General features: G+C 52.0%; 1 protein-coding gene across 1 annotated transcript in view; it reads right to left on the bottom strand.

Annotated features, from left to right (window-relative positions):
• VIL1 (villin 1) overlaps positions 1-10,466 on the bottom strand; it is a 31,204-nt gene extending 20,738 nt beyond the window's left edge. Inside the window, exons 1-7 of the mRNA XM_001157250.7 lie at positions 10,396-10,466; positions 5,699-5,784; positions 5,201-5,275; positions 3,740-3,936; positions 1,480-1,588; positions 1,216-1,326; positions 66-268 (exon numbers count right to left, since the gene is read on the bottom strand). Of these exons, the coding sequence (XP_001157250.5) occupies positions 66-268; positions 1,216-1,326; positions 1,480-1,588; positions 3,740-3,936; positions 5,201-5,275; positions 5,699-5,773 (770 nt within the window). The 5' untranslated portion in view covers positions 5,774-5,784; positions 10,396-10,466. The remainder of the gene's footprint in view (positions 1-65; positions 269-1,215; positions 1,327-1,479; positions 1,589-3,739; positions 3,937-5,200; positions 5,276-5,698; positions 5,785-10,395) is intronic.
• Between the last annotated feature and the right edge of the window lie 5,632 nt (positions 10,467-16,098).

Here is a 16,098-nt window from a genome sequence, read left to right as displayed (position 1 = left end):
CTCAGCCAGGGCACCTGCTCCCAGGGAGTCCCTAGCACCCAGGAAGACCCCCGCTGGGCGCTCACTGGTACAGTTTGAGTGCAGCCTTGAGTGCCGGCTCCACCACCGTGTCGGGCACGGCCGCCTTCAGCTCCCTGCGCTTGCCCAGCACGTGGTTCATCACCTCCATCAGCTTCGGGGATGCCAATTCATTCTCTCCGTCCACCACGCCTACATAGGTGCGCCCTCCCCGCTCCTGGTCTCGGATCTCCTTGGCCAGAGTCATGCCCTGCAGGAAGGCCCCTGGTGACCCATCGGGTGTAGTCGGGGAATGAGGCAGTGTCTGCCACCCTACACCCTGCCAGGCAAGCCCAGACCACCTACAGCAGCCACAGGGGTTGAGACCCCTGCCCTGCTTTTCCCCGTCGGAGGGGTCAAGCTTTTAAGGCATGTAAGGAAACCAGGGGGAAGGCAGCTGGGAGAGCAGGTTTCCCCACTGTCAGGGAGGTGCTCAAGCGGGCTTGCTGGGCCTTCTGTTCTGACAGTGTGGGAAATGTGTGCTTAGACTTCACAGTTCGGGACAAGAGCTGAGCCCCAAGGATCACAGTACTCAATCATGTTCATGCCTGTAATCCCAACACTCTGGGAGGCCGAGGCGGGTGGATCACCTGAGATCAGGAGTTCAAGACCAGCCTGGCCATGGTGAAACCCCGTCTCTACTAAAAATACAAAAAATTAGCCAGGTGTGGTGATGCACGCCTGTAATCCCAGCTACTCGGGAGGCTGAGGCAGGAGAATCACTTGAACCCAGAAGGCGGAGGTTGCAGTGAGCTGAGATTGTGCCATTGCACTCCAGCCTGGGCAAAAAGAGCAAAACTGCGTTTCCAAAAAAAAAATCTCTTTGCACCCAAACATGCCTGCAGTCTCACAGTGCACACACAGCGTCAATGTACTGTGAGTATAAACACACGTATGTCCATGCCCATTTCATTCACCACTGGATCCCTAAGGCTTGGCATAGGCTCTGTCACACTGTAGAGACTCATTCTATCTGAGTGGATTGACCACAAGTACACACACGCAAACTCCAACATGCATGCCTGCCCCAAACACATGGAGACTGAGACACCTTCAAACACGCTGTCCCCAGCAGTCAGCGGGGAGAGGCCTGGGGAAAGGAGCAGGTGGGGGCAGTCTAGGATTCGAGAGGGAGGTGTGGTGCATGGGCAGGTTTACCCTGAGTCTCTCCATACGGTTGCTTTCCGGTCCATTCCACTGGATGATAAGCTTCCCAAGGTCCAGGAGGAAAACATCCCCTCGGTTGAAACTCTTCCAGGACATCTCTACCTAGGGAGCCACAGGGGAGGCACAGACCCCACTCAGAGCTCACCTATCATCCATCATCTTGGCCATCCCTCCCTGCCCCTCACCCCTCCTCAGCCCCTGCCCTCCACCTTGGGCCTCACAGCCCTGGCCGATGCTCCAGTGGGGCCTGCCTACCTCTCCAGCTACCACGTTCCTCTTGCCCTTGACATGCAGCAGCCTCTGGACGTCATAGGAGTTGGTCTCCACGTGCTTCATGCCAGAAGCCACGCCCCCTTTCCGGATCCTGAGAAGAGAGGTGAGCTGACCCAAGGGAGTGGGCTGGGAGGTGTGCCTGGCCCCTGTTCTCCCAGGTCCTGGCTGCCACGCTGGGGTCACGTGAGGGCCAGGGTGGGAGTAGGCGAGGTGAATGAGGTGCTGAGGGCGCAAACTTTAGGGAGTCACTCACTGTCAGGTCCTGAAAGTGCAAGGTCTGCCTGTGGCATGCCCTTGCACGACCCTGACAGTGAGAGCAACCTTAAAGTCTGCACCCTAGATCTTCACTCATCTTGCCCTAGTCCCTGCCCTGTGGAGAGGCCTGCAAAGATAGGGTCATGATATATGAAGAGTAGGAAATATATTAATAGGCCAGGTGCGGTGACTCACGCCTATAATCCCAGCACTTTGGGAGGCCGAGGTGGGCAGATCATTTGAGGTCAGGAGTTCCAGACCAGCCTGGCCAACATGGTGAAGCCCCATCTCTACTAAAAATACAAAAAATTAGCTGGGCATGGTGGCGGGTGCCTGTAATCCCAGCTACTCAGGAGGCTGAGGCAGAAGAATTGCTTGAACCCAGGAGGCGGAGGTTTGCAGTGAGCCAAGATCGCACCATTGCACTCCAGCCTAAGCGACAGAGTGAGACTCCATCTCAAAAAAAAAAAAAGGAAATGTATTAATAAATAGGGACAGAATCCTGAGGACAGGGGATCAAAGTGGAAGAAAAGAAAAGAACAGAGAGGTGCCACTCCAGTGCCCATGGCAGTGGACTACTGCCATAGCGTGGGAAGAGAGGAGCAAGACAAAAAAAGAGTGGGAACTGTGGCTAATTAGAGAGCCCCCAGCCTGTCCTACAGGTCAGTAACAACTCAGCTCCAGAGTGTGTGTTTTCCTGGGGAAAGCTAAGCTAGAACTTCAACTTGTATAGAAAAGCCAGCAGTCTAGGCTGGGAGTGGTAGCTCATGCCTGTAATCCCAGGACTTCAGGAGGCTGAGGTGGGAGAATCACTTGAGCCCAGGAGTTTGAGACCAGCCTGGGCAACAGAGCAAGACCTTCGTCTCTACAAAATATATATATTAAAAAATTAGTGCCGGCCAGGCATGGTGGCTCACGCCTGTAATCCCAGCACGTTGAGAGGCCAAGGCGGGCAGATCATGAGGTCAGGAGATCGAGACCATCCTGGCTAACACGGTGAAACCCTGTCTCTATTAAAAATACAAAAAAATTAGCCAGACGTGGTGGTGGGCACCTGTAGTCCCAGCTGCTGGGGAGGCTGAGGCAGGAGAATGGCGTGAGCCTGGGAGGCAGAGCTTGCAGTGAGTTGAGATCGCGCCACTGCACTCCAGCCTGGGCGGCAGAGCAAGACTCCGTCTCAAAAAAAAAAATTAGCTGGGCATGGTGGCTCGGGCCTGTAGTCCCAGTTACTCAAGAGGCTGAGGTGGGGCCAGGCGAAGTGGCTCACGCCTATAATCCCAGCACCTTGGGAGACTGAGGCAGATGGATCACTTGAGGTCAGGAGTTCGAGATCAGCCTGCCCGTGGTGAAACCCTGTCTCTACTAAAAATACAAAAATTAGCCAGGCCTGGTGGTGTGTGCCTGTAATCCCAGCTACTGGGGAGGCTGAGGCATGAGAATCGCTTGAGCCCAGGAGGCGGAGTTTGCAGTGAGCCAAGACTGTGCCACTGTACTCCAGCCTGGGCAACAAAGCAAGACTCCATCTCAAAAAAAAAAAGGAAGAAAAAGAAAAGCTGTCGGTCTTGGTTTTTAGTGTGATAGGCCTGCATTAGAGATGGGGGAGCAGCCATTTGCCCATTGGCTAGAGTTGGGGGGCTTGATTAGGCACTGAGCTCTCCAGGACATTCAAGTAGGAGCTGATTTACAGAGATTCACGAGAGTTATAGAATTTCAGAACAGCCTCCAGACCAAGGACAGAGCAGTGGCAGAAATAAGAGTTAGGGAGTGGAAAGGTGAGGGACAATCACCAAAAACTCATGAGGGTCCCCCTCGTGCCTCCCCCCACAGCTTCAGGGTCCCTTCCCCGCCCCAGGTCACCTCCCCCTGCTCCAAGTGTTCTTCCCAGGCCTGAACAGGTCTGGGTGTCCCTGCCTCTTCAGTTGAGCCCCAACATCTCTATCCCTACCACTCATCCTCATTCCCCCGGCCTGCAGCCCACCCTCCCTACACAAGGCCTTGCTTGAAGTAGCCTCGGAAGGCCTCGCTCTCGTTGCCCTGGACCTCACGGTGCTGCACAGCCCGGCCCTTCAGGAAGTCATCCATCTGTGTGGTATAGATGGCAGCTGCCCCCTGCTCATCCAGGGATGAGTCCTGGCCAATCCAGTAGTGGATGTCATAGGACAGGTTGCTGGCTGTCTTGTGGATCTAGGGAAAAGGTGTCCAGTGTACCCGAGACCCTGGGCTCCCACAGCCCCTCCCGCTCTGTGTGACCTCCCACACACGTGCCGTCCAGGACTATGGGGGAGCGTGGCACAGGGCAAGTGCACTAGGCTGGCGGTTAGGAGCCCTGAGTCATGGCCCAGCTCTACCATTGACTCTCTGAGACATGACTTCTCCTCTCTGGGCCTCCCTTGCCTCATCTCAGAAATAACTTGCTTGTGCCAGGCACAGTGGCTCACGCCTGTAATCTCAGCACTTTGGGAGGTCGAGGCAAGTGGATCACCTGAGGTCAGGACTTAAAGACCAGCCTGGCCAACATGGCAAAACCCTGTCTTTACTAAAAATACAAAAATTAGCCGGGTGTGGTGGCAGATGCCTGTAATCCCAGCTACTCGGGAGGCTGAGCCACGAGAATCGCTTGAATCCAGGAGGCAGAGTTTGCAGTGAGCCAAGATTGTGCCATTGCACTCCAGCCTGGGCAACAGAGCGAGACTCTGTCTCAAAAAAAAAATAATAATAAATACATAAAATAAAATAAAAATTTAAAATGAGTCAATATAAAGAAAAAAATACAAATGTCTTAATAGTACAGGTGGTACCAGGGTATCGTGAAAATCAAGGTGATATGAAGATGACTGCCAGGCTGGGCATGGTGGCTCATGCCTGTAATCCCAGCATTTTGGGAGGCTGAGGCGAGTGGATCACCTGAAGTCAAGAGTTCGAAACCAGCCTGATCAACATGGTGAAACCCCGTTTCTACTAAAAAATACAAAAAAATTAGCTGACTGTGGTGGCACGTGCCTGTAGTCCAAGCTACTCAAGAGGCTGAGGCAGGAGAATCGCTTGAACCCGGGAAGTGGAGGTTGCAGTGAGCCGAGGTCGCTCCACTGCACTCCAGCCTGGGTGACAGAGTGAGACTCCATCCGGAAAAAAATTTTAAAAAAAGAAGATGACTATGGATTGTGGAAATGTGGACTCAAGTTAGGGTGATATGGCAACAACTCAGAAGTTTCCCCAAGACTGTGAATCCACAGAAGTTGACCTCAGCTGGGAGCTCAGTGGATCAAGGGCAGCAAGAGCCTCTGACCTCTGTGAAGCCCCCACAGGGTTGGGCACTTGGGCATACCCAGTAAATTGTGTCTTGGGGTGAAGCCAGGCCAACTCTCCCCACGGCCCCCAGCCTGTTTCCTCCCTGACACCACAGTGGGTTTTGCTCTCTGCTCAGCCCCCTCCCCTGCCCCTGACTCACAGCCAGGATGATGTAGCAGTCACCATCGAAGAAGCTTCCAAAAGTGCTGGAAGGAACAGGCACCATCTGCATGGCCTAAGGAGAGAAAGAGGGTCAGAGGGGCTGCCCTGGACCACCAGGACCCCTAGGCCTGGGAGGAGGGCCCAAGGGGAGGAGGCGTCGGAGACAAAGAGCCGGGCCCGGGAATGAAAGGAGAGAAAAGGAAGAGAGGAGAAGAAAACTGTGAGGGGCGGGAGAAGGAAAATCAATGGAGGGAAAGGAAGGGATGAGTGAGGAAGAGGAAGTGGAGAGGAAGGTTGAGAGACAGAGGGAGAAGAAATGGAGAAAGGGAAAGGGAGACCAGCCGGGGTGTGGATGATGCGGGAGGTGAGGGGCTGAGCTCTCAGGGGCTGCAGGGCAGGAGCAGAGGAAACGAAGAGAAATCCCAGGCCTCCCTCCTTGGCCTTGCCTCCCTCCACCCCAGGCCTGCGCAGCCCCCATGCCCAGACAGGGCCTCACCTCGATCCTCCATATCTGCAGCCCCGGGGTGGTGATGTTGAGAGAGCCTTTGACTTGGGCGCTCAGCTTGGTCATGGTGAGTGAGCCTGGGGGAGAAGGCGTTGGGAGCAGGGGCACCCTGAGTTCGGATGCTGCCCTTCCAGCCTGCCCCTAGAGAACTCCCAACAGTGCCAGGAGGTCGCAGGCTCAGGGGCCTGGGGGAGCACAGAGGGTTACTCCCCACTCAGGGACCATTTCCGCTTGTTTAGTACCAAATCCTCAGTGTCTAGCACAGTGACTTTGCTCAATAAGGAAGACAGCGGGAGGGAAGGAGTGAAAGATGGATGAATGAATGAACAGAGTGAACCCTCCCACTGTGAACTACTCTCTGCCCGCTAAACTGGAAGGAACCCCCCTCCCCAAGCTTTTCTCCTCATGTCAGCCCTTTCTCCTTATTTTTTTTTTTTCTTCTTCTTCTTTTTGAGATGGAGTCCCGCTCTGTTGCACAGGCTGGAGTGCAGTGTCGTGATCTCGGCTCACTGCAACCTCTGCCTCCCAGGTTCAAGTGATTCTCCTACCTCAACCTCCCGCATAGCTGGGATTACAGGCGCGAGCCACGACGCCTGGCTAATTTTGTATTTTTAGTAGAGACGGGGTTTCCCCATGTGGGCCAGGCTGGTCTCAAACTCCTGACCTCAGGTGATCCACCTGTCACAGCCTCCCAAAGTGCTGGGATTACAGGCATGAGCCACTGTGCCTGGCCGGCCCTTTTTGCTTGGACCTGTAGCTGTATTCGCTCCTGCTGCTCATCAGCCTCAGCTGGGGAGCTTCTGAACGTGCTGATGCTCCAGGCTCTGGTGATTCTGATTTAATTAGGCCAGGGTGGGGCCTGGGCATGGGTGCTTTATTTTCTGCCTTTTGGGAGGTGAGGCATGGGTGCTTTGAAAACTCCCCAGTGATTCTGATATGAGCTAGGGCAGACAGCCACTAGTGCCCAGTTATTCTCCTCCCTAGTTTTGAGGTTCCTCCTCATCAGGCCAGAGGCCACCCCGATCTCCATGGAGCCTATCACCCAGCCTGGCAGAGAGCTGCCCTCCATGAATGCTCCTTGAACTGATGAATAATGAATGAGAGGGCATGTGGCCGACAGGTCAGGCCTCCACTCGCTGACAGCCTGAAATCTCACTATCTAATCTCTCCTTGCACCTTGACTTTGAGTCACCTCTTAGTGACTTGGCCTTTTAGTACTTAGAAACTCCCTTTTCTGAGCCCTGAGGGGTGGCTGCTGCTTCCCTGGCGTTCTAGAGTTGGAGGTAAGGCCCTGCCCAGTCTCTGATCATTGCCTCCTCCGACTGATTAGCAGCAGCTTGCCGTGTAACTGTAGGAGCCCCTTGGGCTTGGGTCCTGTCTGATGGCCTGTTGGCTATGGCCTTCTCCATCAGGCAACCATGGTCTCCTCCATCAGGTATTTTTCAACCTACCAAGTCCCCAGGGCTCCCAGGATTCCTGGTCCAGCAGAACCAAGTTGGGTATAAAGGAGGAGACCGTTTTCTGTTTCATTTCTATCATCACCTTTGTCTCTGTCCCCTTCTTTTATTTATTTATTTATTTATTTATTTATTTATTTATTTATTTATTTTTGGGACAGAGTTTCACTCTTGTTGCCCAGGCTGAAGTACAATGGCACAATCTCGGCTTACTTCAACCTCCGCCTCCCGGGTTCAAGTGATTCTCCTGCCTCAGCCTCCCGAGTAGCTGGGATTACAGGCACAAGCCACCAAGCCCAGCTAATTTTTGTATTTTTAATAGAGACGGGGGTTTCACCATGTTGGCCAGGCTGGTCTCGAACTCCTGACCTCAGGTGATCCACCCGCCTCAGCCTCCTAAATTGCTGGAATTACAGGCGTGAGCCACCGCGCCGGGCCCCGTCCCTCTTTTTCTTTGACACTCACTAGCTGTATGAACATAGACTTCCCTTCTTCATCTATGAGCTGAGGGGGTCAACTTAGGGGGTTAACTAAATCGATGATCTCTAAAGCCTCACCCAGGGACATGCTGATTCCAGGGTTAACTGGCAGCAAGAGGAATAGAGGGTGGACATGAGCAGGCACTTCTTGCTTATCAGAGAGGGGATTCAGGGGAGCAGAGACTTGAAAAAGCCAGCGCTCCCCCTCCCCAGAGAGAAATCAGGATTGGGGCCAGCCCCCACAGGCCAAAGGTGGGCAAGGGGACTCAGGAGTGGAAGCTCTGAGACGTGGCCCCCCTACCTGGTGTATACCCTCCAGATGCTCCTGCCCTCTACCCATGTTGGTCAGAGCAGATGCCTCTCCTCCACCCCTTGGTAGGGCCTCCTCCTCACTTCTCCTGTCTTCCCTGAACTTCCAGGAAGACCAGGGCCCCTCACTTCCCCCAGCCCTGCCACCGTGGACTCTGGTTTGGATTTGAGTTGTCTCCTCCTTCAGCTTTAATTCACTGGCTTCCTCCACTCCTGGAACTTTCTCTTCTGTGTCCCCAGACCAGGGAAGGGCATGGTCACCCCAAGACCCCAAAGTCAGCCATCTGTGCAGCATCCTGGACTCTTTCTGCTCCTGCCCTTCCATCCACCTAAACTCCCTTGAGTCTCCCCACTACACACAGCCCCCGGCCCCTCTCTGCTGGCACTCTGCCCTCTAGAAATGCCACACTGCTGGCGGCCCCACCCCCATGCTGCCTCTCACCCCACGCCTGCTTGCACTGCTCCCATATGGAAAGCTCTCCCCACCTTTCTGACACTAACATGCTCTTCTAGACTCAATTTAGATCTCATTTCTTCCAGGAGACCTTCCTAGAATCCTCGGCTGGACAAGGGGCCCCTCGGCATCCTGGACTGTCCCTTCTCTTGGCCCCCTGACCACATGGTGATGAAATAACCTGTTTGTAAGTTGGAGGTCCCTGAGCTCCAAGACCTAGATATGTTTGTCTTTGCAGCCCCCAGCTCCTAGCACATAGTAGGTGCTCAACAAATACTCATGGGCTGGGTGTGGTGGCTCACACGTATAATCCCAGCACTTTGGGAGGCCGAGGCAGGCGGATCACGAGGTCAGGAGATCGAGACCATCCTGGCTAACACGGTGAAACCCTGTCTCTACTAAAAATACAAAAAATTAGCCAGGCGAGATGGTGGGCGCCTGTAGTCCCAGCTACGCGGGAGGCTGAGGTAGGAGAATGGCGTGAACCCAGGGGGTGGAGCCTGCAGTGAGCTGAGATCACGCCACTGCACTCCAGCCTGGATGAAAGAGTGAGACTCCTTCTCAAAAAAAAAAAAAAAACAACAAATACTCATGATGCTGAAAGGCTGAACTGTGGGATGGAAGGAGGACCCTCCCAGGGCACTGGAGGGGTTTGGGCTCCCACTGTCTGCAGGTCCATCTTGCCTTTCTTTCTTTTTTTCTTTTTTCTTTCTTTCTTTCTTTTTTTTTGAGACAGAGTCTCACTCTGTCACCCAGGCTGGAGTGCAATGGTGCGATTCTGGCTCACTGTCATCTCCGCCTCCTGGGTTCAAGCGATTCTCGTGCCTCAGCCTCCCAAGTAGCTGGGACTATAGGCGTGCGCGAGCACACCCAGCTAATTATGTATTTTTAGTAGAAACGGGGTTTCACTATGTTGGTCAGGCTGGTCTTGAAGTCCTGACCTCAAGTGATCCACCCCACTTGGCCTCCCAAAGTGCTGGGATTCCAAGCATGAGGCTCTGCACCTGGCCCACCATGCCTTTCTTATCTGAGCCATGTTGTACTTGAGTTGCGGCTCTGTTGTACGTGGGGTGCTGCCACGGCTCCTAGTTCCCAGTCGTGCAGCTCTGAGCTGGACAGGAATGTGGTGGGGCAGTGGGGGTGAAGTCCCACCCCTCAGACAAAGGACATCCTCCTGCTTCCCAGGCTCGTGATAGAAGAGGGAATGGACACCCGCCAAGACCCTCCAGCCCAAAGGCTCTGCCCCAGCAGATGATGTCCTGAGAAGACAGCAGCCAGTGTGTCCTCAGAGCCTAGTCTGCAGCTAGCTCCCATCCCTAGTTCTGCTGAATGGGCCCACAGTGGCTGGGGAGGCCAATGGGGCAGCTCCGGGTAGAGGGGAGATGGGGCAGAGGTGCATGCTAGGGTGGCCCGGCATGGCCCAGGACCTAAGGCCCTGCCACCTCCAGCCCCTTGCCTCTGCCCTTGCCTTTGTGTGTGCCCATTCCATTGCTGGTGGCTGTTGTTCATATGCTAGGAGCCAGGAGGCAGGACCCGGAGGTCCCAGGAGTGTCAGAGGAATGGTGACACAAAGAAAAAAACACTTCAGATGAAGAACGAACGGGCAAAGAGATGAGCTGGTGGGGAGGGGGCTCGGGGAGTGAGGTCAGGGAGACCAACTAGTCCCGGTCTGCCCAGCACTGTCCTGGTTTTAACTCTAGAAGTTCCAGGGCAATTGGGATGGTGACACCCAAAGTGGGATGGGGCTAGCCACAGGTAGGAGACTGAGAGAGCCATTGGCTGGGGCAGGGCCTGCAAAAGTCTCTCCCTGGAGGCCCAGGGCAGACACACTGGGCTCCCAGCACTTCTTACGCTATCCAGAGTGCCAAGCCTCCCCTTCGAGCCCGTACCAAGGTGCTCCAGGAGGCCCCAAGTTGCCCGAGAAAAGCAGAGGACCCCGTCCCCTCGCACCACCTAAGGTCTCCACTTGTTCCCACCAGGTTGCCTTACCTGTCTTGGGGAGGCAGCTGCCACCTGGGAGATCTCAGGGAATTGTGGCAAGCTGGCTGCAGAAGAGCGACCTTTGTCCCCACCCCCCCTCCTCTAGGAACTGCCTTCACCATATAAGGGAAGATAGGGCCCCAGAGAGGTGAGGGGGTGGGGAGGCAGGTGCTGCCAGGTCCCTGGGAGCCCAGAGCCCTCCACAGCCTGACAATGAGAGCTGATGTGCCCCACCCTTGGCTTTTTTTTTTTTGAGCCTCACTCTGTCATTCAGGCTGGAGTGCAGTGGTATGAACTTGACTCACTGCAACCTCCGCCTCCCAAGTTCAAGTGATTCTCCTGCCTCAGCTTCCCAAGTAACTGGGACTACAGACATGTGCCACCATGCCTGGCTAATTTTTGTATATTTAGCAGAGACAGGGTTTCACCATGTTGGCCAGGCTGGACTTGAACTCCTGACCTCAAATGATCCACCTGCCTCGACCTCCCAAAGTGCTGGGATTACAGGTGTGAGGGCCGGCGCCCAGCCCCTCCCTTGGCTTCTGAGTGAGCAAGGGATGGGGTGCTTTTCTGCCCAGGGCCCAGGCCCTCACCACAGGCAGACAGCACTGTCCAGGTAGGGTCAGTGGCGCCTGAACCTTTCCTCCTACCAACCAAGAGAAGGAGGCTCAGCTGTCCTCCCACCTGCCCTGGGGTGAATGGCTCATGGAGAAAGAGAGGCAGGACCCTAGGGTTGCAGAAGCCCCAAACCCAGGAATGCAGGGACTTATACTCAGGGCCCCTCCAGAACAGATGGGAGGTCTCCTAGAGGTCTCTTCTCAGCATGACCCTCACTTAGCAAGGGCCCCAGTGAGCACAACTGCTCCTCCTCTCCACCCCTAGGGGCACTGGCTCCACCTGGAGTGTTTTTTTTGTTTTTGTTTTTTTTTGCTGAGATGGAGTCTCTCTCTGTCGCCCAGGCTGGAGTGCAGTGGCGTGATCTCATCTCACTGCATCCTCCGCCTCCTAGGTTCAAGCGATTCTCCTGCCTCAGCCTCCCGAGTAGCTGGGATTACAGCCGCACAACACCACGCCCAGCTAATTTTTGTATTTTTAGTAGAGACGGGGTTTCACCATGTCGGCCAGGCTGGTCTTGAACTCTTGACCTCGTGATCCGCCCACCTCGGCCTCCCAAAGTGCTGGGATTACAGGCGTGAGCCACTGCACCCGGCCCACCTGGAGTTTTTATGAGATGCCATAAACCAGTGCCTTTGAACTCTGTTCTGCTACCCTCTCCCAGAAGCCAAGGTTTCCATGTCTGACCCCTGACCCTAGGGGATCCATCTCACTCAGGCAGGAAAGTTGTGCAGCCAACTCCAGCGTGGATCTCGCTGAGAAACCAGCTTCACACGCAAACTCAGCACCTTGGGCAGCTGCCTCCCAGACTGCAGAAATTCTCCTATCACCTGTGAAGCCTGGTCCTTAGGAGGGTGACGTGAAGTGGGCTGGGTGAGGGCAGTACGTCCTTCTCATCACAGCCTCCCAAGAGTTCTGGAGACCAAATGTACAGTAGTCCCCCCCTTATCCAACGGGGGATACATTCCAGGACCCGCAGTGGATGCCTTAAAACCTCGGATCGTACCGAACCTGGCTGCCATCAGCTGGAGCATGTTTCTGTTCGTGTCTTCCACCCACAAATTGAAGCCCCTTCTATTTTCATTAGCACTTATCCTGCACTGTGGCTGCATTTTGCAGTTTGAGGTACACCAGCAAAATTAACACAAATTTCTGTTTCCTTCTTCACAATTTCATGAACAGAAGATGCATTCTTATCATAGATCTTAGCAACCTCAGTATATGATGTTTTTTGTTCTTTCCTTATTGAGAACTATTACCTTTTCATTTAAAGGAAACATTTTATGGCTTCTTTTTGGCACTTCCAAATTGCCAGCATCGCTACTCTTGCATTATTTAGTAAAATAAGTGTTACTTTGGGCGGGGGGTTGTCTTTATTTTTGTTTTTTTGAGATGAAGTCTCGCTCTGTCACCCAGGCTGGAGTGCAATGGCACGATCTCGGCTCACAGCAACATCTGCCTCCTGGGTTCAAGCAATTCTCCCATCTCAGCCTCCCGAGTAGCTGGACTACAGGTGCATACCACCACACCCAGCTAATTTTTCTTGTATTTTTATCAGAGACATGGTTTCACCATGTTGGCCAGGCTGGTCTCAAACTCCTAACCTCAAGTGATCCGCCCACCTAGGCCTCCCAAAGTGCTGGGATTACAGGCATGAGCCACTGCGCCCGGCCCAATAAGGGTTACTTTGAACACAAGCCCTGCAATGCCATGACAGTGGATCTGATAGCCCAGACGGCTGCTAAATGCCCGTCAGGGAGCATGCAGCGTGTGGAGATACTGGACAAAGGGATGACTCACGTTTCAGGTGGGATGGAGTGGGGCGGTGGGAGATCCCATCATGCTACTGAGAATACTGTGCAATTTAAAACTTATGAATGGTTTATTTCTAGAATTTTCCATGTAGTATTTTCAGAACATGGTTGACTATGAGGTACCTGAATTGGTGGATAAAGGGAGACTGCTGTGTGTTTGCGCACATGTGGGCATGTGTGCACTATATGTGTGTGCACACGCTCATGTGTTGTCTGGAAAGAGGAGTAAACACTGGAGGTGCTATTTTGTTTCTTTTTTTAAAAAAAATTGATGGGTGTGGTGGTGCACACCTGTAATCCCCGCTACAAGGGAGGCTGAGGCACAATAATCGCTTGAACCCGGGAGGCAGAGGTTGCAGTGAACTGAGATTGTGCCACTGCCCTCCAGCCTGGGTGACGAAGTGAGGCTCTGTTTCGAAAAATATACACATATATAAATATAAAAATAAAAATATATAATCCTGCCTCCTATGTCACAGGTTATGAAAAAATAACACTTTCTTGTGAATAAAAAGGAGTATATATATATATATATATATAGAGAGAGAGAGAGAGAGAGAGAGAGAGATACACTCGATTACAAGGACAAGAAAAAGGAAGGTAAAAACTCACCTATATTTTCAATATAGAGATATTCTCCAGATAAATCACTGTCACTGAATTGTTTTGGAATATTTCTTTCAAGTCATTGTCCAGTACAGGTAGATACCTGTCTGTCTGCATGTTCATATATATATATATATATATAGAGAGAGAGAGAGAGAGAGAGAGAGAGAGATGGAGTCGCACCCTGTCACCCAGGCTGGAGTGCAGTGGTGCAATCCTGGCTCACTGCAACCTCTGCCTCCTGGGTTCAAGTGATTATCCTGCCTCAGCTGCCCAAGTTAGCTGGGATTACAGGTGCCCGCCATGATGCCTGACTAATTTTTGTATCTTTAGTAGAGACGGGGTTTCACCATGTTGGCCAGGCTGGTCTCGAACCCCTGACCTCAGGTGATCTGCCTGACTCAGCCTCCCAAAGTGCTGGGATTATAGGTGTGAGCTACCATGCCTGGCCTATGTGCATATATTTTTAACTGTCATATGATATATCTTATTTTGCAATTTCTTTTTTTTTTTTTTGAGACAGGGTCTTGCTGTGGCACCCAGCCTGGAGTGCACACTGGTGTGATTATGGCTCACTGCAACCTCTACCTCCCTGGACTCAATGATCCTCCCACCTCAGAAGTAGCTGGAACCACAGGCACACGTCACCACATCTGGCTAATTTTTGTTGTTGTTGTTGTTTGGTAGAGACAGAGTTTCCACTATGTTGCCCAGGCTGCTCTCAAACTCCTGGGCCCAAGCAATCCACCTGCTTTGGCCTCCCAAAGTGCTGGGATTACAGGTGTGAGCCACCGCACCCAGCAACTTCATTTTCAGTTGTTTTATAGTAATTCATTAGACAGTACAGTTTATGTAACCAATACCTCATTATTGGACTTCCAAATTATATCCAATTATTTGATACTACAAAGAATGTTGTGGCAAATATTCTTATTGCTAAATATTTGCCATTAGATTACATTCACTATCTCTTTGGGATAGATTCAAAAAAGTAAGGCCGGGCGTGGTGGCTCATGCCTGTAATCCCAGCACTTTGGGAGGCCAAGGCGGGCAGATCATGAGTTCAGGAGATCGTTTCAAAACCATCCTGGCTAACATGGTGAAACCCCGTCTCTACTAAAAATACAAAAAAAAAACCAAAACAAAAATTAGCCGGGCGTGGTGGCGGGTGCCTGTAGTCCCAGCTACTCAGGAGGCTGAGGCAGGAGAACGGCATGAACCCGGGAGGCGGAGGTTGCAATGAGCCAAGATCGCGCCACTGCACTCCAGCCTGGGCAACAGAGCAAGACTCTGGCTCAAAAAAAAAAAAAAAAAAAGTGAGATTGCTGAGTCAAAGATGTGAATAGGAAAACTGCCTTCCAAAAAAGCTGCATGAATGGATAGTCCCGCCTGCAATACATGAGTGGCTGAATCTCCACCTCTCCCCAGTGCTCTGGTACAGTATCGATGAAGCTCTCTATCAGTTTGATTGACAAAAAAGAAAACAGTCATTGTGTTGATTTATGTTTTTTGATTATCAGTGAGACAGACCATTTTAAACTATATTTATTGGCTATGTCTCCCCTTGTGAGTTTTTAATTAATTTGTTGGGATTGTTTATATAGTTAATGTCTTAAGGCTGGTAACTTGCCTGCCATTTATGTGATACTTGTCTCTAGTTTCTTGCTTGCCTTTTAATTGAGCTGGGAGAATCTTTTGGTGAACATGTTCTTAAAAATTGTTTCCAGTGTCTTTGTTATGATAAATGTCAAACACATAGAAAAGCGAAAATAACAGTACATGGACTTAAGCATTAACATTTATCATATTGTTTATTTATTTATTTGTTAAGACTGTATCTCACAGGCTGGAGTGCAGTGGCATGATCTCGGCTCACTGCAACCTCCGCCTCCCAGGTTCAAGTGATTCTCATGCCTCAGCCTCCACAATAGCTGAGATTACAGGCATGCACCACCATGCCCAGCTAGTTTGTGTATTTTTAGTAGAGACAGGGTTTCATCATGTTGGCCAGGCTGGTCTAGAACTCCTTACCTCAAGTGATCCACCCACCTGGGCCTCCCAAAGTGCTGGGATTACAGGTGTGAGCCACCATGCCTGCCCCAACCATTTCCTTTTATTGTTATATCTCTTCAGTGTTTTTCTTTTGTCTACAGTAATTTTATTTATTTTAATTTTATTTATTTATTTATTTTTTGAGATGGAGTCTCGCTCTGTTGCCAGGCTGGAATGCAGTGGTGCAATCTTGACTCACTACAACCTCTGCCTCCCAGGTTCAAGCAATTCTCCTGCCTCAGCCTCCCCAGTAGCTGGAACTACTGGTGCGTGCCATCACGCCCAGCTCATTTTTGTATTTTTAGTAGAGACGGAGTTTTACCATGTCGGCCAGGATGGTCTTGATCTCTTGACCTCATGATCTGCCCGCCTCAGCCTCCCAAAGTGCTGGGATTACAGGCGTGAGCCACCGCACTTGGCCTATTTATTTATTTTTATTATTATTTTTTGAGACAGAATCTTGCCCTGTTACCCAGGCTGGAGTGCAGTGGCGCAATCTTGGCTCACTGCAACCTCTGCCTCCTGGTTTCAAGCAATTCTTCTGCCTCAGCCTCTCAAGTAGCTGGGATTACAGGCACCCGCCACCATGCCTGGCTAATTTTTGTATTTTCAGTAGAGATGGGGT

The sequence above is a fragment of the Pan troglodytes genome, chromosome 13 (genome assembly GCF_028858775.2).
Source record: "Pan troglodytes isolate AG18354 chromosome 13, NHGRI_mPanTro3-v2.0_pri, whole genome shotgun sequence".
Lineage (NCBI taxonomy): Eukaryota > Metazoa > Chordata > Mammalia > Primates > Hominidae > Pan > Pan troglodytes.
This window is presented reverse-complemented; position numbering and strand designations above follow the sequence as displayed.